Source organism: Sesamum indicum, linkage group LG6 (genome assembly GCF_026168435.1).
Source record: "Sesamum indicum cultivar Baizhima isolate 11 linkage group LG6, ASM2616843v1, whole genome shotgun sequence".
NCBI classification, from domain to species: Eukaryota; Viridiplantae; Streptophyta; class Magnoliopsida; order Lamiales; family Pedaliaceae; genus Sesamum; species Sesamum indicum.
The window spans coordinates 8,382,433-8,406,956 of record NC_142662.1 but is presented as its reverse complement, the minus strand read 5'-3'; the positions used below and the strand labels follow the sequence as shown (position 1 = coordinate 8,406,956).

The 24,524-nt window shown below is 37.1% G+C and overlaps 3 protein-coding genes and 1 pseudogene across 12 annotated transcripts; 2 read left to right on the top strand and 2 right to left on the bottom strand.

The window, feature by feature from the left end:
• Positions 1-485: 485 nt before the first annotated feature.
• Positions 486-1,911, bottom strand: LOC148787701 (protein ANTAGONIST OF LIKE HETEROCHROMATIN PROTEIN 1-like; annotated as a pseudogene).
• Positions 1,912-3,815: 1,904 nt separating this feature from the next.
• On the top strand, positions 3,816-6,319 carry LOC105164534 (U-box domain-containing protein 45). Its single transcript, XM_011083185.3, has 2 exons — positions 3,816-4,749; positions 5,140-6,319. The coding sequence occupies exons 1-2, from the start codon at positions 4,271-4,273 to the stop codon at positions 6,092-6,094; spliced, it is 1,434 nt and encodes a 477-aa protein (XP_011081487.1). The 5' UTR covers positions 3,816-4,270; the 3' UTR covers positions 6,095-6,319.
• A 1,376-nt stretch (positions 6,320-7,695) lies between these two features.
• Positions 7,696-15,356, top strand: LOC105164535 (sister chromatid cohesion protein PDS5 homolog C). 2 transcript variants are annotated; one of them, XM_011083188.3, is made up of 15 exons: positions 7,696-7,855; positions 8,113-8,251; positions 9,369-9,572; positions 9,652-9,833; positions 10,231-10,357; positions 10,433-10,630; positions 11,105-11,146; positions 11,643-12,554; positions 12,660-12,770; positions 13,380-13,453; positions 13,560-13,611; positions 13,700-13,786; positions 13,863-13,906; positions 14,465-14,539; positions 14,629-15,356. In XM_011083188.3, the coding sequence occupies exons 2-15, from the start codon at positions 8,147-8,149 to the stop codon at positions 15,101-15,103; spliced, it is 2,688 nt and encodes an 895-aa protein (XP_011081490.2). In that variant the 5' UTR covers positions 7,696-7,855; positions 8,113-8,146; the 3' UTR covers positions 15,104-15,356. The 2 variants fall into 2 exon arrangements, with proteins under 2 accessions (XP_011081490.2, XP_011081489.2); XM_011083187.3 differs by having other exon boundaries at positions 7,701-7,855; positions 8,057-8,251.
• Positions 15,357-16,447: 1,091 nt separating this feature from the next.
• On the bottom strand, positions 16,448-24,122 carry ASP5 (aspartate aminotransferase 5). 9 transcript variants are annotated; one of them, XM_088880941.1, is made up of 12 exons: positions 23,962-24,122; positions 23,670-23,741; positions 23,399-23,467; positions 22,512-22,709; positions 22,329-22,367; positions 22,156-22,245; positions 21,945-22,053; positions 21,754-21,863; positions 21,156-21,299; positions 20,740-20,906; positions 16,872-17,136; positions 16,448-16,778 (listed from the first exon to the last, which is right to left on the bottom strand). In XM_088880941.1, the coding sequence occupies exons 2-12, from the start codon at positions 23,739-23,741 to the stop codon at positions 16,647-16,649; spliced, it is 1,395 nt and encodes a 464-aa protein (XP_088737067.1). In that variant the 5' UTR covers positions 23,962-24,122; the 3' UTR covers positions 16,448-16,646. The 9 variants fall into 9 exon arrangements, with proteins under 9 accessions (XP_088737067.1, XP_088737069.1, XP_088737070.1 ...); XM_088880943.1 differs by having other exon boundaries at positions 22,512-22,706; XM_088880944.1 differs by having other exon boundaries at positions 23,399-23,464.
• Between the last annotated feature and the right edge of the window lie 402 nt (positions 24,123-24,524).

The following is a 24,524-nucleotide window of genomic DNA, read 5'->3' as shown; positions in this document are numbered from 1 at the left end:
ATCTCTGTTCCCTCCGTCGTTGCAACCTGCTGGTACCTTCATCGGATCCCATGTCCATAATCGTATAGTTGATTCACCACCTTATAATGCAGCAACCTGCACCGAAGAAATTCTGTGGATATTAAAAAGCTCATAGCAGTTTAGTGTTATATCATGAGAGAACATATAAAAAAGTATAAATGTACAGATACACGTAACGTCCAAATATGTGGCAAGACCATATCCCATAAAAAACAAATAAGAGAAATGTAATTTCGTGTGCTAGCATAGATCTTTCAAAGAAGAACAAATAGAACAATAGACTCTAACACGGTCGTAATATTTATGTGAACATGCCGTGTTGACACAACCGCCTCCCAAACCTAAGAGGGCAACATAACTCTGGGTACAGTAAACGGACGAAACAATACAATTGATCTTTCATCCTTCATGTTAGAAGCTTTATGAAGGATGAAAGATGTAGGCAGAATATTCCACAAACGACGTCACATACGACTCGTCCACTCATTGTACGTAGACGTTGCCAATGTATCCCTCCAAGAATTCCATGAGGGGTTGTTCTCAATGTTCCACACGCAATGGACGTCAACCTCCGCACCTTCATCTCCATGACTGGGCAACTCGTTGGCCAGCGGATCATCGGGCATTTCGATCCTTAAAAAGTTGTGCAACAAGCAACAAGCCAAGATGATCCGGTTTTGCACCTTAATGGGGTAGAACGATTGACTCCTTAGAATTTCCCATCGCATTTTCAGTAGACCAAACGTACACTCGATGACATTGCGTGCGGAAGAGTGCTTTAAGTTGAAAAACTCATGTTTATTTTGCGGTCCACCAGCTCCACTGTCCCATTCTCGTAGGTGATACCATACACCTCTGTATGGGGTCAAGAAACCTTCAGCATTCGCGTAGCCATTGTCACATAAGTAGTACTACCCTGCACAATGCGTAATCGAACGTTACAAAGTGAATTAATTGTTTAGAAGAAGAAAAGGTGATAATTGAATGGGCTATAGGTAGATGGTATAGCTGAAGGTAACACCTGTAGGAACTCTTAATCCACCCTGTATGTGGACGGCATCACGTAAAACACGGCTATCCGTTGGGTTCCCCTCCCAACTAGAAAGAACGTATATGAATTGCATATTAGGATTGCAGACACCAAGTATATTCACGGCCACGTGGCCTTTGCGTGTTCGATACCATCTCTTTTCAACTTCAGGTACTCGGACGTCAATGAAGGTACCATCCAACGCCCCGAGACAACCCTACGGTGAGTAAGACAATCACAAATGTAAGGTATATATAAGAAGCACATTGAAGTTGAAACTGATCATATTTAAATTTTTTGTAAATTAAGAAAAAAGGTAATATGGTGTACTACTACCTTAAACCATCTCCAGTGTGGGTCCACGCAATCGTCAGTAATTGGCGTCGATCGAGCTAGGTGTATGTTTTACCATTTGATTATTGCTCTAAGGACCCGGTGAAAATATTTGTGGATCGTGCGGCCGGAACGTAGAAAATCATGCTTCACCACACAAATCTTTTTATAATGGGCCACAAACTAAGAAAAATGGCGACTTGCTCTGGTACGGTACAAAATTTGCTTTCAGAAATCCCACCGGAATATCGGAGCAAATAGAATAGCCGACCGAAGGCGTTAAGGTCCATACATAAGTTGCGCAGGCATGACTCATCATGAACAGAAACCAGCCAGTGAAGGTGACTAATCTCGTCCGGTACCCGAATATTGGTTATGTATCTCGGAGGTCCAATTCGAGGACGACAAGGTTTATGTGCGTTCAGGTGTTTTGTAACATAAGTGAACATAGTGAGAGCGACTGTAAGCTCGTCGAGGATTTGTTGTACAATAATTAAAGCCAAAGTAACTCTTTGAAATGACCTCATCCTAAACATGAAAAAAACTTTTATTCACAATGGCAATTGTTTGGACGATTACAAAGGCAAGGACAATGGAAAATCACCAAACATTGGGTAAACAACAGCATAAAACGCAGAGCATTGCTATATTGTAAATAACCTAGGTACAGAATCCAAAAATTATAGGCATAATTGCATGAAACAAATTGCCCACTGTTTGGGCGAATATGGTAAACATGTAAGAACAACGAAGGCACATACCTGTGTAACCATTATATTAAAACGACCAAACCTAATTAGGTAAATGTTATAATATGTTCAACCCAAGTAAAATTTGACGGCGGTAAAGAGTATAAGGCACAAAAGTGCTGAAATGTTCTACTGAGAAAGTAATGGCTTGAAAGAAACCCACCTTCAGATCGCGAATGATTAAAGTGCGAACCACAAACAACAACGATTCTCGCGAGCAAGAACTCACGGGACAACGTAAATGGGACCTCCGGGTATGATTCCTGCACCCCTCCTAAAAGACCAAAAAAGAAAAAATATTAATTTCCAATTTAGGAAAAATGGGCAACGAAGACGAGATACCATACAACCCAGTTATTGAACAATAAGATATGTAGATACAAACTAACGTATTGACGAACATCGGCGACGATGAACTCACCTCGAGGCGATGCTACCAATAGCCTCCTGGAAGACGTGTCCTTAAAGCGGGAATTTGAAGAACATGGAGAAGATGATGGTTTCAAATGAAAAAGTGAGAGCAAAGTAAAGGCGGTAGGGGTGTGTACAAGGCCAACAGTGTCATTTCAAGTGCTGTTTGAGGGTATTATAGTCAAAGCAACACATCTTCAACGCTGGGATATATTGTCCGGATGCGAATCCCACCCTAATTGGCCGGATACTTATCAGGCAATTAATCCCACTTCGTCCCGGGCTTCTCTAGGTAGTAACGGGCCGCCTCATTCGCAAGTAAACGCTCTGCTGACTAGGATTACTCTATATATATTGCCTAATCCACCGTAGTAAACATGGCCTTCACAGACTAGTATGGACTTCTGAGGGATGGATTCAAAGACATTTGCTGATTATTCAGCTGGCTTGGTCATTCCTCTCAATCTGTCGTTTGTTGATTATTCAACTGAGTTGGTCATTCCTCCCAATCTGTCACGGACAAACTCTTTTATCTTGCAACAAAATGTATTTTTCACCCCCACACAATGGCTGGTGACCATTTGTTCTGCGAGTGAGCTTACCTATGTAGATTATGGCAAGAACAAAACGTTGGATGTTGCTTATGCCCCTAACTACCCTTGAAATTTTGGGTTATATCACTTAGGAAGCTTATCCCCTTACAGCTAGAATTTCTTGGGGATCTCTGCTAACGTTCCCAAATTTTTGGAAACTTATCTACAATAACCATTGAACCATGTTCCTAGGATCCTACCTCCTCCTTTGCTAGGGGGTGCAACTATAAAAGCCAGACTTCCCTTTTGAGTTATGGTAACATTATCTTAATGCAAGTATCTATCAACTCAATGCCCAAGCATTCTTCTCGACAAAATTATTATTTTGTTTTTAAGCATTCATTGCTAGTGTCTTCTTTGAAATTTATCTTTTTATAATCAATTACTGATTTGATTATCAAAGTGCTAATATTTTTTTTATTAATCCTTTTATCATGCTTATTAAATATTTGGCCCAAAAAATTTCAAGTTCAAAGACTTCCTTAATGTGCAGTTTTTGCTCGCATAAATCTGATTTTGTTTCTTTTTTATGATGATATCATTGATATGATTTTGTTTTATACATATTATTATTCAAATAAAAAAAACAAATGTTAAAATCAGATAGTACTAGTCGTATTTTATGGTACATTGTATAATATTTACATTCAAGTGTATTTCCTTTTCTCTTGGCAATAAACAGACCTGGCAATGGCAATGGTAATGGTAATGGTATTTTGCTTCTCTGTCCTAATTTTGCTGAAATTTTTCCACTCCGTGCCCCTCTGTTGATCTGTGGAGTGGGGCTCTCCAGGTCTGCCCGACCCCTCACCCTCAATCTCTCTCTCTCTCCACCTTCTCCCCTCCCTACATTAAAATGTATGTATGCAAACAATAAATTATTCATACATCTGATCTGCGTAGAATAAGTTGACAAATTCCAAACGCACATACATTTTGGCTGAATTAATTTGGGTTTCGGTATAAGTAGTAAGTACTGTGCTCTGCTGTAGTCTATCCTCCTCACCAACGCCCAAGCATTTCACAGTAGTACTGCTACTGCTAGCCCTTTCCCATCGGAAACAGCGCAACAGCTAGGTCATGTTTTCTTCTAGTGAGGTGCGCTCAGTAGGCAAAAGTACATAAATGTAGGTATGGCTTGGGGAACAACGAGCAAGTGTGACGGCAAGGACGCCGGATCGGTGGTTCTGGAGCGTCCCCTGAAGCTCTGGTCTTTAATAATTGACAGGGTGCGGTGCGGCGGAGGTGTCCAAAGGCCTTGTCGGAAGAAAGCCGAGGCGAAGCACCGTTCCGGATCCGAAAAGTTGTCGGAGCTTTTGAAGCAACCCGAGTGGTGGGAAAATGAAGAGGAGGTGAGGAGGAAAGAGCAGGAGCTAGAAGCGCTGAAGAAAGTAGCCAAGAAACTGCAGCAGGAGGGATCAATGGAGGTGGTGTTAGAGGGGGCAGCGGAGATTCGGAGGCTGACCAGGGATGATCCGCAGGCCAGGACCACTCTAGCGCTGCTCGGCGTCATTCCCCCACTTGTCGCTTTGCTTGATGCCCAAGATCCCACCTTTAACTCTCAGATCGCTGCTCTTTATGCTTTACTCAATCTCGCCATTACAAACGATGCGTTAGTTCACTCATCTCTCCCTTCTTGGATCCTAGCTACTGCTGTGTTGTTTCTTGTTGAAATTTTAAATCTTTAGTAGAGGATGTGTGTTTCTTTCTTTGCTTTTGGTTTGGTTTTTACTTTCCACTTGCATGTCAGCGAGGTTTTGGGAAGATTCAGTATTTAGGGAACTTCTCCGACTTAAGGTGTGGTGTTTACCATGTAGCCTGATATAGTTATTCGCTTAGATTGCATACTCTATTAATGTAGCTGTATTGAACACTAATTTCCAATTTCATAACTTCCCGAACCCAATGTTATGATGTTGATATCTCTATGGTAACCTTAATTTTGATATCCATGGACAACAGCTTTCTGTTCTGGACCTTGATCTAAATTTTGTTTCTTCAGGAACAAAGCGGCCATTGTAAAAGCAGGTGGTGTCCATAAAATGCTAAAGCTCATTCAATCTCCAAATGGGGCGCATAGTCAGGCCATTGCTGAAGCAGTCGTGGCCAATTTTCTTGGATTGAGTGCCCTGGACTCTAATAAACCAATTATTGGTTCTTCCGGTGCAATCCCATTTTTGGTGGAAACTCTCAAAGATTCGGATGAAACTGTTAGCTCTCAGGCTAAACAGGACTCGCTGCGAGCGCTCTACAATCTTTCCATCTCACCTTCAAATGTGTTTGCTATGCTTGAGACGGATCTCATTCCACATTTGTTGGTCAAGCTTGGAGATATGGATATGAGTGAAAGGATACTTTCTATTCTTAGCAATATAGTGTTGGTAGCAGAGGGCAGGAAGGGAATTAGCGCCGTACCAGATGCATTCCCAATTCTTATTGATGTTTTCAATTGGACAGATTCACCTGGTTGCCAAGAGAAGGCATCTTATATTCTAATGGTGATGGCTCACAAATCATATGGAGATAGGCAGGCTATGATCGAGGCAGGAATTGTTTCACAATTACTGGAATTAACTCTTCTGGGTAGCACATTGGCACAAAAGAGGGCTTCTAGGATGTTGGAATGTTTAAGGGCAGAAAAGGGCAAACAAGTTTTGGGAAACTGTGGAGGAGGATCCTTGACTGCAACACTTTCAGCTCCACTGTGTGGTGCTCTATCAACATCATCGTCAATGGATCCTACTAATCAACCAAAGGACATAATGAAGGAGGAGGAGGAGGAGGAGGAGGAGATGATGAGCCAAGAGAAGAAGGCAGTGAAGCAATTGGTCCAACAGAGTTTGCAGAACAACATGAAGAGAATGGTAAAAAGAGCTAATCTGCCCCATGATTTTGTTCCTTCTGATCATTTCAAGTCCCTTACATTGAGTTCGACGTCTAAGAGCTTGCCATTTTAAGGGAGTTGATAATTTTGCTCACTTCTTTAGCATTTGGTGTGGTCTTAAGTCATTATTACATGTTTTGGCGTCCAGCAAATGCAGCCACATTATATGCAGTGCTATGATGGAGTATTAACATAGGAAGTTTGTTTTGTAGTGACTTTCTGTTTGTAAGATGTCCTCACTGGACTGTAAGATGCACTATTATGGAGTATTATGAGAAATCTGGTGGTACTTATCTTACATTTTGGATATTGGAAGTACAATCGTTGGTGTGGAGCTAGGGACAAGGCCTACTTTAGGTACTCCACTAGGAGTTCGAAGATGCAATCTAGAACTAGAAGTCTACTTTAGAAGTCTTCTTTGATTGAATTAGTTGTTAGTTTTGGAGCAAATACTTTCATTAAAAATAGTGGCACAAACATCATAAACAAACTTTTGGAGTAGGCCAGCTTTCTATGTTTACATCAGGGGTGGCAGATGAGCAGTAGAGCTGGCTCGATTTAAAACTCGAGTCGAGCTAACTTAAGTTCAAAATGTTCTAATCATAAGCTTTTCGAGCTTTTTCTATTTTTTCATTATAATTATTCTAATGTTAGATTAAAAATAACGATTATCACAATTGAGGTTTGCTCCATCTTATTTGTAACTCTATTAAGTACTTTGCGACGAATTTTATATGTAATATTCCAAAATTACTCCTCACAAAATTTTGATTTTAATTTGACTATTTCCTAACAAAAATGATCTTTAAATCATATTATAATGTTTTAAAAGAATTGAGGGGTTCAATTGTCATGATTTGATGCAGTTTGTGGTCAGATGATGACATTTAACCTCCTCATTTTTGTAAAACACGACAACTTGATCCAAAAGGTATTTTGGTAATGAAAAAAAAAAAAAAAAAGTGCGAGTATACTAAAAAGTATAAGAGAGATAATTTTGTAACATCACGTGTAAAATTTATTGGAACATTATTAGGATAGAATTACATGTAAAACGAAGCAAATATCAAGTGTAATAATTGTAAATTTTAATCTATAGCAATTTATTTGTAATTATGACAAATTCTAATGAATGTGAATAATATATTTTATCCATTGTCATAATTTATGTATTGAATTAGCCCATTGCAAATCAAAATATCAACCTGAAACCAAGTTCTTTCCATGAACACATGAATAATTAAATGATATGCTAGTTAAAGTACTAGTATGGTATTATATATACTAATTAATTAAAATAACTAAAAATAAACATGAAATAATATATACGAAATTCGAAAATATTAAATAATGAAGCCAAAGAAAAAACAAAAGATCGTAGAAAATGAATGAATTTAATTTTGAATATTTTCCTCCAAAAGGCTTCATATAAAGATAATAGTTATAACAACCAAACATGAGTTCCTTACATAAATCAAACAGTCCCCATTGAAGCCAGTAGATAAAAAGCAAACATGTTAGAACAAAGTGTAGTGCCAACAATCAGTAGCATGTAGAATGGAAGAGGTCTGAAATTTTGTTATTTGATATATATATATATGGTTTGGGTGGCAAATGGGTGTATTGGTCAACTCACGGCAAAACTGCATATCCCAGAGAGTGAAATTAGTGTTGCCAACCAGATCTAATTTCCGCCACCCACTATATATATACACACTCGCCTCTTTGTAGAGTAGAGATATACATATTTATTTATTTTGCACACACACATAAGGACTTGGATGTCGTTTCGGATTCGCATTCCATATGGTATTATCTTAATAAAAGAAGCCCGGTAAATCTCTATCTGCGTCTCTTCACCTTTCTCAATTCCCCCGACACCAGCAGGATCCTGCTCAGTTGATTTCTGGCTTCCCTCTCCCTGATTCTAGGGTTTCCAAAAATCTTATCACCCGAAAATATTACACTTTTCAACAAAATAATTATTACCTTTTCTAAATCTCCCTAACTCTAGGGTTTCCTCGTTCATATCTAGGGTGCCGATGCGGTTGAATTGAGTGGCTTTTTCGTTTTTTGCTTCTTCTTGTGTAGAAAGATCTGATAAAAGAGCGAGCCAGGAAAAACGATGGCCCCGCTTTCCGATAAAGAACTGGAAGAACGCCTTACCGCTGCTGGGAGCAGTCTTCTTCAGCCTCCCTCTTCCCTCGATGAACTCTTGTCTCTTCTCGATGTAAGTCCTCATCTTCCCACCCTCCAATGAAAAAACCGTAAACTTGTTTGCTTCATTGATTGTCTTACATTTCTTTGAGCGCTTGTTTTTCTGCTAGAGTTACTATTTAACACTCACTATTCTCATTTTGCTTTCATTTACTGGGCTACGTCTGTTTGAAAATCATCGATTCTTGCTATATATTTTAGTTTGTTAACTGTTGAAATTGGTAATGTTTCCACGAAATTTATGCAGTTGAATTTCAGGGTCCCTCAACGCCCAACTTTTTTTCTTTTTTCTTTTTTCTTTATTGTGCATAGAATAACTGCATTTATACGGGTTATAACGAGTTCAGATGAGATGTGTTCTTATGAAGGTTGTGCAATTGCCTCCCAAAATTTCACGGCTTTCTGTCAAAAAAACTTGTCACAATGATAATCAAATTGATGCCATCACTTTATGATATCACATTAGAAGTTATCTACTATGTCATTCTCTTCAATCTAATCATATGTTTGGAACTACAACTTTTATGTGGTGTTGTGGTATTAGTAGAACTCATAAACCTCAAAGAAAGTGAATTCAGAATTATTTTTCTGTTGCTTTTTTGTGAGAGATCAATGACTGTGTCACTTGTATATTTTGGACTTTTTTTAGTGTAATTTTTTTGTCATCGCTACTTGTAACAAATCCTCTTCCTATATCAATAAGGGAAAAAAGAGAAAAAGGAAAAATTCCTAAAACATAAAATATTGCTTCCCCCGTAGCTGGAAAAGAAGAAAGGGAAAGATTCTTTGATCATGTCAATCAAGTCCTTTGTGTGAACTTCTCTGCCATGTAACTGTGAGAAAGCAACAAGAGCCGTAAGAACATGTTTCAACTTTGTGCAATGTGGAAGCTTGATCGTCCTGTGTATTTTCCGAACTTTTTCAAGAAATCACGGTCACTGATCATTTGTATAAATTTTTATTGGCGGTAAGGATGCTTTCATACAGTATATACATCACATGTATGCTTTTTTTATTCGCACTATCTGTATATTCATGAGGAAGAACATCAGTATCAAAAACTTGTTCAATTTTGTACTAGTCCTTTCTTGTTTTTTTCATATAATCTCTGGTTGTTTCCCTTCTTTAAGCAAATCGAAGAGTTTTTATCAAAAGTGGAGCAGTCACCTGCCAAATCCATGCAAGCTGCTCTTTCTCCACTGATGAAGGCACTAGTTGCCGAGGAGCTCGTGAAGCATCCTGATGTAGATGTAAAAGTAGGTGTAGCTTCTTGCATCAGTGAAATAACCAGAATTACTGCACCAGATGCTCCATATGATGATGAAAAAATGAAGGTGATATATTCAAATACCCCTACCCCCCCCCCCAACTCCCCCCGCCGCGGAGAAGTTATGACACTTCATGTGGTTTCAGGACGTCTTCCAACTGATTGTTTCATCGTTCGAGAATTTGGCGGACGTGTCCAGCAGATCCCATGAGAAGAGGGCCACTATACTTGAAACTGTGGCCAAAGTCAGGTCCTGTGTCATCATGTTGGATTTAGAATGTGATCAGATGATTATTGAGATGTTCCAGCACTTCCTTAAATCTATTAGGTAAAAGTGTGTGTTGTATGCTTCAAGCATTACCTTCCAAACGTAATGTTCTTACCACTATAATTTACCCATTTAACTTGTTATCTATTGTTCCTTCGTTGATGTATATATATGACTTCTTATTTGAGGCAGAAGTACCTTTATCAGGTATCCGATGTTGAATGTTTTTATGATGAATCTGAATTACAAAGTTCTTAACCTGATCAAAATTACCTTGGCCTCCCTGTAACTTCCATTTATCTGTTGTTCATTGACTTATTTCACCTTGTTTTTACTTGTAACTGCTGTTTCTCACTATATGTTTTAGCTCTTCTAGTTTCTTACTGATTTCTTGTATAAGATGCGGGACCTGTGTCCCATCTCAAGTGCTTATATCTTGCTATTTTGCTACTTTTAGAGTTTATCATACTGAAGTCATCTTTGCATCGATGGAGACAATTATGACTCTTGTTGTGGAGGAAAGTGAAGATATCTCCCCAGATCTACTCAATCCAATTTTGGCTACGTTGAAAAGTAACAATGAGGTCATTTTCTTGGGTATCTTTTGCTCTCCTTACCTCTCGTGTTTTACATGCTGCTAATAAAAAATATACTGACAGGCTGTTATGCCAATTGCAAAGAAGTTGGCAGAGAGAGTTATCCAGAATTCAGCAGATAAGCTGAGACCCTATTTAGCACAAGCATTAAAATCATTAGATGCTTCTTTGGATGACTATGGTGAAGTTGTAGCTTCTGTGTGCCGAGAGGATGCTGGTACACTCAGGCATAGTAATGAAAGCATCTTAGAAGACCAGCCGGTATGCACCATCTGGTTACAATTGATTGTGTTTATGACAGTTTCTAAGATCTTTGGTTGTCAATTCCCTAGCTTGTTCCCAGTATGCTATAGATGCTCTCAGTCATGTTGTCCTCTAGTTGTAATTTATCCATGGGACTACTCTATTAATCAGTAAAGGTGCATGGTTTGGATGTAGATCCATTTTGTCTGATTCCATCATTCTATAAACCTTTCTCTTTTGTTTGTTTTTACAATTGTATACATGCTTTATTTGTCTTTTGTTTGTGGTCTATTATATGATTATGACTATTGTCTGTCACTTGGGAAATCCTAGAGGGAAGATGTGTCCCTGAATTTGGTTTCTTGGATTCAATACAGGTCCTGGTCATAAAGCTTATATCTTTGCATTGATCTTTTCAGTTTGATGTTTTCAATTAATAGTTGGTGAATTCAGATTTTGTATATTCTTGACTGGCTATGCTATTGTGTTTAGGTTATTGAGAGGAAGACAAGTGCTTCTCCAGCTCGGGATCAGGTGACTCCAGCATGTTGCTGTAGTGGTTTAGTCAGATAATTTCTGAAAATTTGCTCATGTATATAATTGGTTTACCTCTTGACATGATTATTTCTTGAAGAAGACTGGCTACATTGTTCAACTGTCATTGATTTCGTTTCTCTTTTTGGTTCCACAATGCATGATTGGATGGGCTGAAAGGGGTTGTTCCCTTCTTCTTTGTTGTTTTTGTGGGTTGCCAATGCTCCATGATGGCCCTCCTATCCCATTCACGCTCTTTCTCATATTCTTGTTGTGCTTCTTTTAGTTACATTGATAATTGGAAATTTTTGAAATAGAGGTGATTCTTCATATTTTAATTCTTCAAATTTATTAAAAGGAACTATTTAGATGAAAGAGGTTGCTGGCCATGAATCTTCACCAGCTATGCTGCAGTTTGGATATTTGATAGAAATGGGCAAGGTTTTTCTCTCTTTCTCCTTAAGTAATTTGTAGGATCTCATTATTGTCCTAGCAGGTGGCTAAGGATGGCAGAGAAGAGAACAATTCTCAAGATAAAGTTCCCACGGCGATTAGATCACCAAAGTCAGTGGTCAGTAATGGTATCAATGACACTGGGAATGTCGAAGCTATCACCGACATAAATTCAATGAAGAAGGCTGATTCTAACCATCAAGTTGATGCCAAATCAATTTCCAAAGTTGAGTCCGATAATTGTAATGCTGAGAAACCAGTGAACTCGGAATCTAAACTAGATCAAGCAGAAGCTCAGCAGCTGCCACATAATGATGAAATTTCCAGTAAAGATGCTCATATTTCTTCCGAGGTTAAATCTGTTCAAGCAGCCAAGTCTTCGGATAACGAGGAAGACACTAGCGTTCGGCTTTCACCTTCAAAACCTCCTGAGAATGAGGCTGTAGATGTGGCATCTCCAACCCGAAGTGGCAGTCTTCTCGATGAAAATCAATCTAAAAAGGATCTGGCAAAGAGGAAGGAGAACTTGGTTAGGGAAGAAACAGAATCTGGTGATAATGCTTCTAAGAAGATATCTGAAGAAGAATATATTTCAGAAGCAAAAAAGCAAAGACGATCTGGTAAAAAGCGAGATGATGAGATATCTGGGAAAAAGAGAGATGACGAGACATCCAGGAAAAAGAGAGATGATGAGACGTCAGGGGGAAAGCGAGATGATGAGACATCTGACAAGGATAAAGCAGTAGCTGAAGAAGGTGAATCCAAGAACAACGATGATGGTACAAGTGATTCAGAGGGAAGATCTCTGGAGCAGACAGAGAAGCTGGGGGATGCTAGTGTCAAGATGGAGGATGGGTCCTCATTCAAGAAGGAAGATGGCAGAAAGTTTGGACGTGCCAAACCCCTGTCTGGAAAAGAGGTCCTGAAATCTTCTGCTAGAGAAGATAATGGGAAAGTAATACAATTTTCTTACGGAAATGTTCAATTAGTTCCAGTTGCTTTTCCTGATCACTGTATTTTCTTTTTTGTCTTATCTTTCTTTTTGTGGTTTATCATGTAGGACCCAGTGTCTTCGCCAAGTTCACCTTTAAAATCAACAAAAGATGAAGGCATCCAGGAAGAAACCCCTAAAACAAGTACCAAGAGGAAGCGAACTCAAGGCACAGAGAAAGTATGTTCTTTTAATCAGTTCTTGTACTATTCAACTTTCATGTGCCTCTGAAGATTAGGAATTCTTGTATCAGAAATCCCTGAAGTATAACATCTAATAACAAATAAACAAGACAGATAATTGTAATACTTAACTAATATTTGACGGGAGAGACTGCCAAGGACTACACCAAGTTATAGATATGCAAATTCTCTTTCATGGATGTAAGCAAGGGTATTTGCAGGTTTTCTAACACTACAATGATCTGTTTTCTTGAATCCATCTCCTTCCCTTTGGTTTTCATTGATCAGTTACTCTGTCCTGTTGTTGAGACCAGCAATTGTTACAATATCTTGGATGGTATCTTTTTATGTGTCATCATTTATTAAAGGAAGCACTTTGTTGTGTGAAAGTTCTTCTTCAGGAGATGTTTCATTCTGTTTTCACATAGTTGGTATAATCTTGTCTAGACAGTAAGATTGCCAGCAGGTGTGAAGAGAAGCAAACTGTAAGATGTCTTATAAATATGACTACATCTCCCAGAAAACAGCATGAGAAGCAGCATTTGAAGCTTCATCCTTAACACAGTTTGTACCATTTAATTAATTAATTTATTGTTGCTTATGGCAGGCATCTGAGACTATCGAGTATGGCGAGAATTTGGTTGGTTCAAAAGTGAAAGTTTGGTGGCCAAAAGATAGGATGTAAGTGATTTATTTTAAATTCCATATTGTACAGAGAGTTGTTTAATAACAAAATTAGCATATATATATATATATATATATTATTTTATTTGGCGATCACTGCCAGGTTTTATGAGGGAGTAATTGCATCATTTGATCCTGTCAAGAAGAAGCACAAGGTCAGTGCGAAAGTTGGATCCTCTGTTTGGGTAGTGCTGTTTGTTTTGGTTATAAAAGCCCTTGAATTTGTGCCATTATCTTTAATAGGTCTTGTATACTGATGGTGATAAGGAAGTACTAAATCTCAGAAGAGAACGGTGGGAATTTATTGGGGATGACTTGGTCTCAGATGGGGTGAGTGTCTTGCTGATTCTTACTAAGGCTACCTTCTTCACTTTTGTATATTGCTACTCATTGTTGGTTTGTATAGGACCAAGATGGTGAACATTCAAGTCATGATGCTTCCTCTGACATGTAAGTTCCTGTTCTTATTATTTTGAACCTCTTCTACTACCTTTTCCTTCTTGTGCGCCCCTCAATAAGAAGTAAAAGCACTTATACTTTGAAGACTTGCAACTCATCCATAGTAGGTTCACATCAGGGCCTCATCCCGAATTTGTAGCTTTTTATGGCGGTTATCCTAGAACTGGCTATTTTATAGGTATGAGTAGTCTGACGACTGACACTGAAGGTAAGATTGAGATTTGAGAGTAAACTATGTGCTTTGTAACTAAGAAGTAAGCTCTTCCTAGTCATATGACAGGGTAACTACCACAGTCTGTAGATTCTGTTTCTCCTTTCATAGGTGCTGATAATGTTAACAAAAAAATGATAAAGGGATGGTATTAGGATAAATATGTCAAAACCTAGAAGTAGCTTCCTGAGAATATACAAATGATGTTAATATGTTGTGTGGTGATTTTAATTTGTCCCTGCTTTTCCTCAGTTCACTTATATCTGATTGGTCTGAAAAATATTCTAATGAGTGTTCTGTTACGGGCTGTGCTGGTGGTATGCTTTTCTTTTTACCAGGCAAAGGAAGAAGAAAGGTAATACAAACTCTGAAATGTCAAGCAAGCGCCGAAAGGTGGATGGTTCACCGAAAACGTATATTTTCTTTTGCCTTGTCCTAGTATGCATCTGTTTACAAAGAGAAAGGTGTATTAGTAATAACATATTGAGTCTTTTTCCTCCAGTAAAATTAAAGATACTGCAACAAAATCTGGTGGCAAATCTAAGGATGACGGCAAAGTAGAGTCAGAGTCCAAAGACAACTCCAAGTCCAGTAAAAAGTCTGCAGATGATACCATTAAATCTAAAGATCATTCTCAGAGACCTGGTGCCAAAAATCTAACTGATTCCGCAAAAGCATTTGGTAGATCCAAAGATGATGCGAAAACTCCAAGCCACTCGAAACAAGACAGCCAAAGGAGCGCGAAGTCTAAGGGCAAAACCCCACAAAGTGGCAAAACCCCACAAAGTGGCAAAACCCCTGGTGCCAGTGGTACAAGAATGACAAAATCTAGTTCATCAAAGGTGAAAGAAACTGATCGGATGAAGGAAAAAAGGGCAGAATCGGCGAAATCATCAGAAATGGTCAAGGGGAAATCCACAGACACAGCAAAGTCAAGAGAAAGTGAGAGTAAAAGTGGAAAGAAGCGAAGAAGATGAAATAATCTGTATCCGGTCCTCTCTTGGGCTGCTTTCACCTGTCTTTTGTTAACTTCGACCTCTCCTGCAGGTTTCTTTAGAGTTGGATGCTAAACTAGGTACTGGTATCATAACTGTGTCTTAACTCTTCAACTCTTCGTCATATTAGTTAGTGGCGTTATGCTGACAGTAGGCTCTAGTTGATATTGTGTTTTGTGATTGAATGATTGGAGTGTCGGCGCTAGTAATGTATTGTGTCCCATATTACTTTGCAGTCGCTCCAGTAGTATTGAAACAAAGGTGCAGCAGCCTCTTAAAGATTGGTTATTCATCCTGAGACAAAAAGGAATATGCATTTCAACCTCACTGTGATATCGCATGTACATCAACAATTAGGAGCGTTTAGGTTTTTGAAATATCATCCTGAATTGCAGTCTTTCCCCTAGAGTTCCGAATTCCAAACAACCATCGTTTCTTTTAGATTTGCTGTTACGTTCTGAATTTGACTTGAGATGCTAAATCATAAAAAAAATTATATTTTACTGTTCCATTATAAACTTAACCAGAAGTTCTAAAATGTTTATATTACCATTCATTTAAAAAGATAATCAAATAATAAATCTGTTAAATAGTCATTTTACAACTTGGAGTTTTATGTGTTATATATTGTTGAGAAAGGGTTATCCTAGTTATGCTTGACGGAGTGTCTCTGTAATATATTCAACTTTATTGCTTTAAAAAGTCAAAGCATTTAGATGCCAATGTTATTTCCTCGTTTAATGACATAGAAAATGTTTAATTTTGGAACTGAATACCGCAGACCAACTATTTGTTATTGGAGTCCTCTAAAGATGGTAAAAAGTGTCGTTTAAAAATTTGAAAATGAGATGTGAAAGGAGGATTCTTTTATTCTCATATGATCATTGTATTGTTTTCCTTATTGTACTTTTTGACCAGTGTAAGGACATTATGCTAATACCTTATGGACTTATGACTTAGTTATTAAATTGTATTTGAATTATTTGCTGATCTCAATTTATGCCCTTACTACTGTTGACTTTGATGAAGCATGTCAATGTAAGGAACAAAAAAGTGGAGATGAGAAATTATGTTATTTGGAGAACAGAGGTTAGGTGCTTGTTATGCATTGTAATTTCATGGTCATGAGGCTCGCGACATTGTGAAGATATTTGAATGGAAAGTTTATTACCATTCTCACATACGAAATGGATTTGTGATTTGCTGCAGTACCATAAAATCATAATTTTTGCAAGGATCTTTAAGTAAGACATTTTTAGATGTTTAAGCAGATTATCTTTTGTGACAAATAGGAAATGATTCTTAATTCACTCCATACAAACATGATGACAAGATCAACGACAAAACAATTGCACTTTCCTATTCCGAATTTCTTCGTCCAAAGGCTAATACCAAAGCAGTATTTATTCGATAACAAACAAGTTGATGATGCAACACGAAAACATTATCAGATATTTCTTGAACGAAAATTCCAGTGCCTAACCAAAACTTTCAGGGTCAAATCGTTCAATAGTGAACATCTTTTCTAGCTAATATTATAGTATGAATCAATAATAGCATCAGCGAGATATTCACATTTGGCTGATGATAATCCAGCCAAGGATATTCTTCCATCCTTGGTCATGTAAACGTGCCACTTGTTGGTCATGTTCTCACTCTGGTTCACACAAAAGGTAGAATTATCAGTACAAATATCTGTGACGTTAAATCACAAGATGTCAAAAGTATCAATCATTCACGGTCATTATACCTGGGCGTCATTCAAGCCTGTAAACGAGAACATGCCAATCTGTTTGAGAACAAAAGACCAGTCCTTCCCACTGTTATCCTTTGCGCTCAGACTATCGTATAGTTTCTTTCTGACACTTTTTATCCTTCCAGCCATTAATTCCATCTCCTCTTTCCAATCATTGAAGAGTTCCGGATTTCCCACGACATTGGCAACAATCCTAGCTCCATGTATGGGAGGATTTGAGTACATTGGCCGTGCAAGCCTTTTCAATTGGCTTTTCACCCTGCAGTAACCAGCAAAAGTCATTCTTAATTATTTTAAAGCTTAATCAAACACTTGCACAATCATCATACACCTCTACCACAAATCTTTGTAGAGACTCAGAACTCTGAAGTCTTTGCTCAATTCTACTGTGGGTTTACACAAGAGTAGTGTCTCCGCACAAATTATTAGGATTAACATAGCCGAAATCATGATAGGTAGTTAAATATTCTCCTGGAAGTCCTTAGATGTATATTGGCCTCTGCTACTAAAAGCTGCTTGTAAACCAGTATTTTCAGAATGTCCAAAAGGTGCCCATAGTAGATAGGACAAGCAGGAAATGAGATTTTTAAAACTTGTCTGGTCTATAAGACAATCAAACTGAGTTATTTCAGCCATTACAAGTGGGTTAAACATGCTCAAGAACAGATTTCATTCAACATGCAAACTGGTGAGTTTGGTGGGACAACTATGTGAGGCCCTAGCATTTCCACCCATTTTTCACGTCAAACTTCAGGAAAAGTACGTAAAGTGAAATCAGCAAATGTTTGTAAATTGATCAGGGGGCATATAAAATGAAAACCCATTAAAAAGTTCATTACATTTTGTGAAATGTAAAATGATAAAAAATTATTACAGCTGCCAACTACATATCTTCTCTGAATACAGATTGCAGTAAGACTAGACTAGTGCCTCTAATAGTACATCTTCAGTGGGGAGTAATTAAAAATCTATGACAGATCTAAAGGAAGAGTACCATGTGTATAAGTCAGAGGCCTAGCATGATGCATCACCACTTCTCTCACCCAAGAAGAGGTGGGATGGCGGAAATGCATGATTCCAACGGGCTCTACAACTTGATGGAACTCTTAAGGTCTTGTTTGTTATGTTCTGATTATCAATTTCAGTATTTTAAAGTGAGTTTTTGTTTTCGTACTAGATTTGAGGGACAAATGAAAAATTTGTTTGGATTACCATGTTTTGTGATATGATTTCTTCCAAAAGAAAAAGACCTGATATTATGTAATAATTTTTGTATAAAAAGATGTGACACAATGAATTTCCTATGAATTTTCAGTAATTTATGGTCCAATCCACAAAAGAAGGTCCAGCGAAATATGTTCTCACAATTTAAAATAGTATAGAAATGACAAATGAACCTTCAGAAATGAAGCCAAACAAGGCCTTAGTAGTTTGCATTGTCTTCATCTACAACTTCTCCCTAGCTAATACAATAGTTACTTTGGTCATTCTTCTCTAGAAAAATTGAACCCCCATGTTTGGTTTTGTGATTTGCGCACCTTCACTAGGTGTGCAATTGTAATTTAAATTTTTTTTAATATTTTCTATTCTTCTCTGTTTTTCTTGTTTGTGTCGCTTTGTTTCTCTCTCTCTTCTGTCTTTTCTGTCTGCAGCTTTCTTCTCTTTCTTTTCTTTCTTCTTTCTTCTCTCTTTCCTTTTCTTCTTCTCTTTCTTCTTCTTTCATTTTTGTATTATATGTATTATATATTATTTAATATATAATATATGTGAATGTAATCAATAATTACTACTAAAAAATAATTATTAACTTATGAAACCATTGATATTAAAAATATTTACTATCAATGCTACTTAGTTAAAATACGTAAAACTTTTCTACCTAACGGAAATACCTAATGGAAATGTAAAATGATAAAAAATTATTACAGCTACCTAATTCGTATTTTTATTACTTCAATTATCTATTAAAATTTATCAGTTCACATATTAAAGTCTAGTGAATGTATTTTAACATGTTATATAGTGCATTTAACTCTTGATTACAAATTTTTTCAACTTAGACCATTTAAATCTTTTGTACTCATAATTTTTCCTATTTCAATGAAATATTTGAGAAATTTGAAAATTGAGGACAATATACCAATAATACATACTTAATTCTAAATATTTTATTTAAATTTTATATATTATGCTTTTTCATTCCAAAGATAAAGTCTAACAAAATCATGTTGGAGACAATACTACAATGTATTTAATTATGCATTAAAATTATAATTATTATTTAAAATGTAAAAAGAAATTCCTCAATAAAAAAAATTACTTAACATAAATATATATATTATATTTCACTAACAAACAAAATACTATATACATACACATATATATTACTAAATATATATATTCAAAGACATGATTTGACAATGAACAGTAACTCCTGTCTCCCAAATCCCAACGTCAAACCTACACCACTTATTTTACACTATTTTATATTATATCAAAACACAAATCTAAACATACCATCTATCTCAAAACAAATACTTACTTATCTCTATTTTTCTCTATCTATTTCCAAAACACCAAAACAAAAACATTCAAAACATTAATCCAAACATAATGGAAGTATCTACAACCTGATTTGAGTGATGTTTCAAACTTCGATTGTGATCTTTATCAACTTGGGAACCATCATCATCTTCCTTTTATACCTTGAACTAATAATGGGGTCGGATCCTCCTTTTATTAGTTCATTATGCTCTGTAGAGTCCAACTAGGGTCGCATCAAAACTTGGGTTCAGGGATTCTGGAATCTTTTTTACATGAATAACTTGGCCATGTGTAATGGAAACTGAATGAATTCTTTTCCATTGCTTGTGCTTTCAGATTTGAAATTCAAAGCAATTTAACACATAAGTTCAGATTCTCTAGAAGGATAATGCTGAGGAGTTCTTTTCCCTCATGTAACGGCAAAAAAATCCATTGACGTAGAAGTCATCCTGAGAACATACTTCACAACAAAATGTTGAATGGAAAACACAACACTTCCTTGAGTTTACTCAAACTCATTTGATGCATATGACTTCCATATGCTGCAACCCTTTGGAGCATCACTTGGTCAATTGCATGCCATCCTCATTTCATTGATAGAGAACCACTAAAAAAGTTATACTTTCCAAGGAGGAATTATTTCTTTAACTCCTGGTATCTCTTGGTGTGTGTGATTCTCAGGTCCTTTCAAGTACTGATCATCGAAACTCTCCTCATTTGCCACTTTCATCTTTTCTATTCTCGCGTCATCTCCCTAAAAGATTTGTCTCCCTCTTGCACCTCCAGAGCAGATCTCTGATTATAACTTGTAAGTTTATACTCAACATCCTTAGACAATGGTGGATGTTTCCAAGGATGTGTGCCCTTTAGCTCCTCCCTAGATAATCCACCTACTGCACCTCATAAAGGTAAATGGTCTTGTAATTCTCATCCTTGTTTCCAGTTGTGCTTCTTACAATCATTCAGACCTTCATACTTATTCTTTTATTTCTAATGTCCACTATTTCTATTCCTTAGACACTCATAAAGCTTTACTAAGGCTTTAGGGGGTACTTCAGTTAAATACATTTGTCAAAAGCTGGGAGAAGGAGGTTTAAAATCATAATATGTATGCGGCAGCTTGAAGTGGAGAGTTAACAGATAGGTTCTTATCCTTTCAGATAGGTTAGTTGAATTATTGTACACTAGCCGTGTGACTCTTGTCAATCTAGACATAAGAAGACTGATAATCAAAGTTAACTCTCCATTATCCCTCCAGTTCAACAAGAGAAACAATATGAGAAGATGGACAAGACAAGAATGATCCTTTTCTTGTTACCTTTTGGCAATGTCAGATGACGAACAGACAACATTAATTGCTCCAATTCTTTCTGCATAGAGACCCAAATTTTTACTGTAAGACTGAGCAACCAGAAACTCCATGCCACGTGCAGCAAACAATCTCACGGATGATGCATCTGTGTCGAGGCTTCCACTTGCAAAACCCTATATTCAGATTGGGAACCCCATAAACAAAAGATTCCAACTTTGAATTCCACCTGGTATTCATTTACGGACACACGTGCAGATTCATATGTTTACATATTTTTAGAATTTCTTCTATAGAATCATTGTCACTAATTTCCCACTAAATGAAATTAATCAGCAATGACTTCCACATAAGAAATACTGAACAGAGTATATAATCCAAGCCTCACGCAAAGCCAACAGAACCATAAACCAGATACACGTTACCTGGTAGGCAACATCAAAGAATGGAATATGGTTCTTTTCCTGAATGACATCAGCAATGCTTTCCCACTGTTCTGGAGTTGGATCAATGCCAGTTGGATTGTGCGCACAGCCATGAAGCAACACAAAAGATCCTTCTGGAGCTGCCTGAAAACAAGAGATTTCATTCAAAATAATTAGAACACAAATTGCTTACAGTAAATATGAAATTTTATTTGATTTTTTTGTTAATATCAAAATCTTGGTGAATTTTGACTAACAGAGGAGGAACTTATTTGTTAGATGGAAGCAAAACTCAGGGGTACTACATGTAATTTTCCAAACCACAGGGATCTACGTGTAATGACACCAAACCTGAGGGGGAAGGGGTGTGTATTATCCCGTAAGTTTATGATCGTAAAACTAATGAATCAACAAATGATGGGCTCCCATTTACTGGAGCAAGTTGCACAAGAGCTAATACAATATAAATTCTGAATAGTCCTGAGTTAAATCAACACATTTTAGGAGAAGTCAATGATATAATCATAAGAAATTATTAACTTAAATTGGGAGTACAAAATTTCTAAATAGATGAAAAAAAGTGTATGGTTTGAATAACCTTTATGTCAGATATCATGCCATGAAAATCCAAACCAACAGTTCTGGGATCATAATAGCGGTACTCAGACCATGGAACACGGGCATCATTGAAGATATTCTTGTGATTGCCTGCAGAGAAATAATTAATTAGGTTAACAATGCCAACATCTTATGTGGTTCCAAGGAAGCTCAAGAGCATTTAACACATACCCCAGGTTGGAGATGATATTAGAACTTTCGAACCAGAAAAATATCTCTCTATGAGTGCTGCAGCAAGCCGCAGAGACCCAGTTCCTGAAAGACCCTGGACAGTGGCAACCTGTGCCAAGAAAAGAGAATTATTATAAACTCGCTCAGGTTCTATAATAATTTTTAGATTTATAAGTTTTTCAGTAGAAGAAGAAAACTACATATATCTTACTCTTTGTTGCTGAATTACATCATTTTGCGCTCCAAGTAATAACTCTGCTGTAACCTTGTTAAATGCAGCCAAACCTTCAATTGGTAGATACTACAGATTTTGATACTTTCAGTAAGAAACCATAAAACCAATAAGATGCTAATCCACACTTTTCAAGTAAAAGTATTAAGTACCTCTTTGTTTTCGCCACGTTCCAGCATAAGATTTTCTGCCTACAATTGTAGTTTCAAGAAAATGTCTTGTTAATAATGTTTCATCAGTACATACTTCAATCACGTATGTTGTTGAAGCAAGATCTAGCGTGGGAAAGACAGTTGCGTGCAGAATGCATACAAAAGTTCAGATGAGCAACTTACTTTCTTCACAACATTGAGCACATAGGGCTGAAGATCTTCAGTACGATAGGCACCCACCCCAAGGTTAAGCTTCATTTCATGCGTATCTGCTCTGAATGCTTCAGAAACTCCAAGAATGGGGTCAGGAGGAGCCATTGTTATGTCACCAAATCTGGAAACCTCAACAGCAGAAGTCACGCTTTTCCTAGTGAAAGACTGCTAAAGAAATGACATTAGTAAGCAAGATATGCAAACAAAGGTGGTCATGCTATGTGATTCTACCAACAACTACTGTGAGCTCTCTTCAGATTTTCCCCAAAGGGTTGGTACCAAACTTAAGTCAATTTGATCAAGGGCATAATTTGCAACTAAATAGAAATTTAACTTTTAGCTGCAGATAGACTAAGCAAAAGAGCTAATAGCATCACACGATTGTACTGTGTCGCAGTGCTGGACAACAATGCCTCATGGCAGAAAGCAATAGGCTCTGGCAAGTAGGAAAAATAGCCATTTAAAGATGGACAGATCACCGACCCAAAAATCATTACACACCAATGAAGTATTGCAGTTAGAGTATACTCATTTTTTAACAGCAAAAGGACAGTAGGTCATCCAGCATTTGAAACTTTAAGAACCTTATTTAAGTAGAGAACATATTCAAAAGATTGGCCATCTGCAACAATGACCAACATTAAGTCATTTCCAAGCTGTGCACCACCACCAGAAGAAAACACAAAGGAACAAATGATAATCAGAACAAGAGAATAATGCACACATATTTAACACTGCAAAGAGATTTATTACGGATCTTTAACAAGTAACTGAAGCAGCAGCTGTTCAAACAGATGTCGAGTCACCAATCATACGTCCTTAAAGTTTAGCTTAAGGGGCTAAAAGGCTAAACAAACCTTTGCCCTGATATAATCTTTCCCAAACAGTGTTGATTGATTGGGAGTTCCAAGCTTCATATTTGCCTGCTGAACCACAGAAACAAGGGGAATCAACAAAGTTTGCATTACTTTTACTGGAAAGAACAAACATGATCTGAAGAGTAGGGATATCAAGTGGAAAATTCAGAAAAACGAGATTTGGGGGGGTGTTGGGGAAGAATAGAAGATTATATAGCTTTGACATATTAATGGGATCCCAGAATAAAAAAGTAAGCAACTGGGTGAATACCTTGAGATTATCTAGGAATGGGCGAGAAGTGAATGCAGTAGCAGAGGAAAGAGAGAGAATTGCTGAAGCCATCTGGAGTGTATAAATAAAAGTAAAATCATTAAATGAAAATGGGAAGGAGTGATCAAATGAATGACGTTTGAGAAAATATTATGAGTCGCACATAATTCAGATTGCATGTGATGAATGTGGGCCAGAAACAATTGGAGTTAGTGGAAGAAGATTGATTTCATACAAAGAAAAGATGTGGAGAGATGAAGAGGGTTGAGGGGCATTATGTTGTATTTCGAACCTGTTGTGTAGTAGCTGTGGGTAGAGAGCAGCAGTGCAGAGGTGAGCAAAAGAAAGAAAGGAGCGGCAGCGATAGAAACGATGGCAGAGCAGATTGAGATTGCCGATTGCCTTTTTATCAGGATTCAGGAGCTGTTGTTGAGATTTATTTATCTTAGATTTACATTTTATTAACTCAACTCACAAATTTATGTATTGATTCAAACTTCAACCCATTAAATTAGATCAAATTTATGTGTATTAGGATTTTATTATTTTTTTCTTTTGATTGTCAACAATATCATGTGTACTAGTTAGGTTGAGTAAAAAGAAGAAGAGGCAGTCAGTCATAGTAATACTACGTTGTAATTTGCAGCGAAAATATGTATATGTATGTTCATATAATAGGGTATAATTACACCTCCCTCCAATGAGGTTTAATGAATTACACGTGAATTTTTTTTAATTTAAAAAATCATATCTAACATTCTTTATATTTACTTCTGAAATTTTTAAAATTAGTATTTTAGTAAAATATAAAAACAACCATAATTCAAATAGCAAAATATAATTAACTAGGAAAAA

Bases quoted from the DNA above. Each gene is read 5' to 3' on its own strand.
- LOC105164534 (XM_011083185.3), top strand. From the start codon at position 4,271: ATGGCTTGGGGAACAACGAGCAAGTGTGACGGCAAGGACGCCGGATCG. The intron at 4,750-5,139 runs GTTAGTTCACTC...TTGTTTCTTCAG, and splicing joins CTCGCCATTACAAACGATGC to GAACAAAGCGGCCATTGTAA.
- LOC105164535 (XM_011083188.3), top strand. From the start codon at position 8,147: ATGGCCCCGCTTTCCGATAAAGAACTGGAAGAACGCCTTACCGCTGCT. The intron at 13,612-13,699 runs GTCAGTGCGAAA...TATCTTTAATAG, and splicing joins CTGTCAAGAAGAAGCACAAG to GTCTTGTATACTGATGGTGA. The intron at 13,907-14,464 runs GTAAGTTCCTGT...TCTTTTTACCAG, and splicing joins CATGATGCTTCCTCTGACAT to GCAAAGGAAGAAGAAAGGTA.
- ASP5 (XM_088880941.1), bottom strand. From the start codon at position 23,741: ATGGCTTCAGCAATTCTCTCTCTTTCCTCTGCTACTGCATTCACTTCT. The intron at 22,054-22,155 runs GTAAGATATATG...TTCTTGGCACAG, and splicing joins ATGTAATTCAGCAACAAAGA to GTTGCCACTGTCCAGGGTCT. The intron at 21,864-21,944 runs GTATGTGTTAAA...ATTTCTCTGCAG, and splicing joins AATATCATCTCCAACCTGGG to GCAATCACAAGAATATCTTC.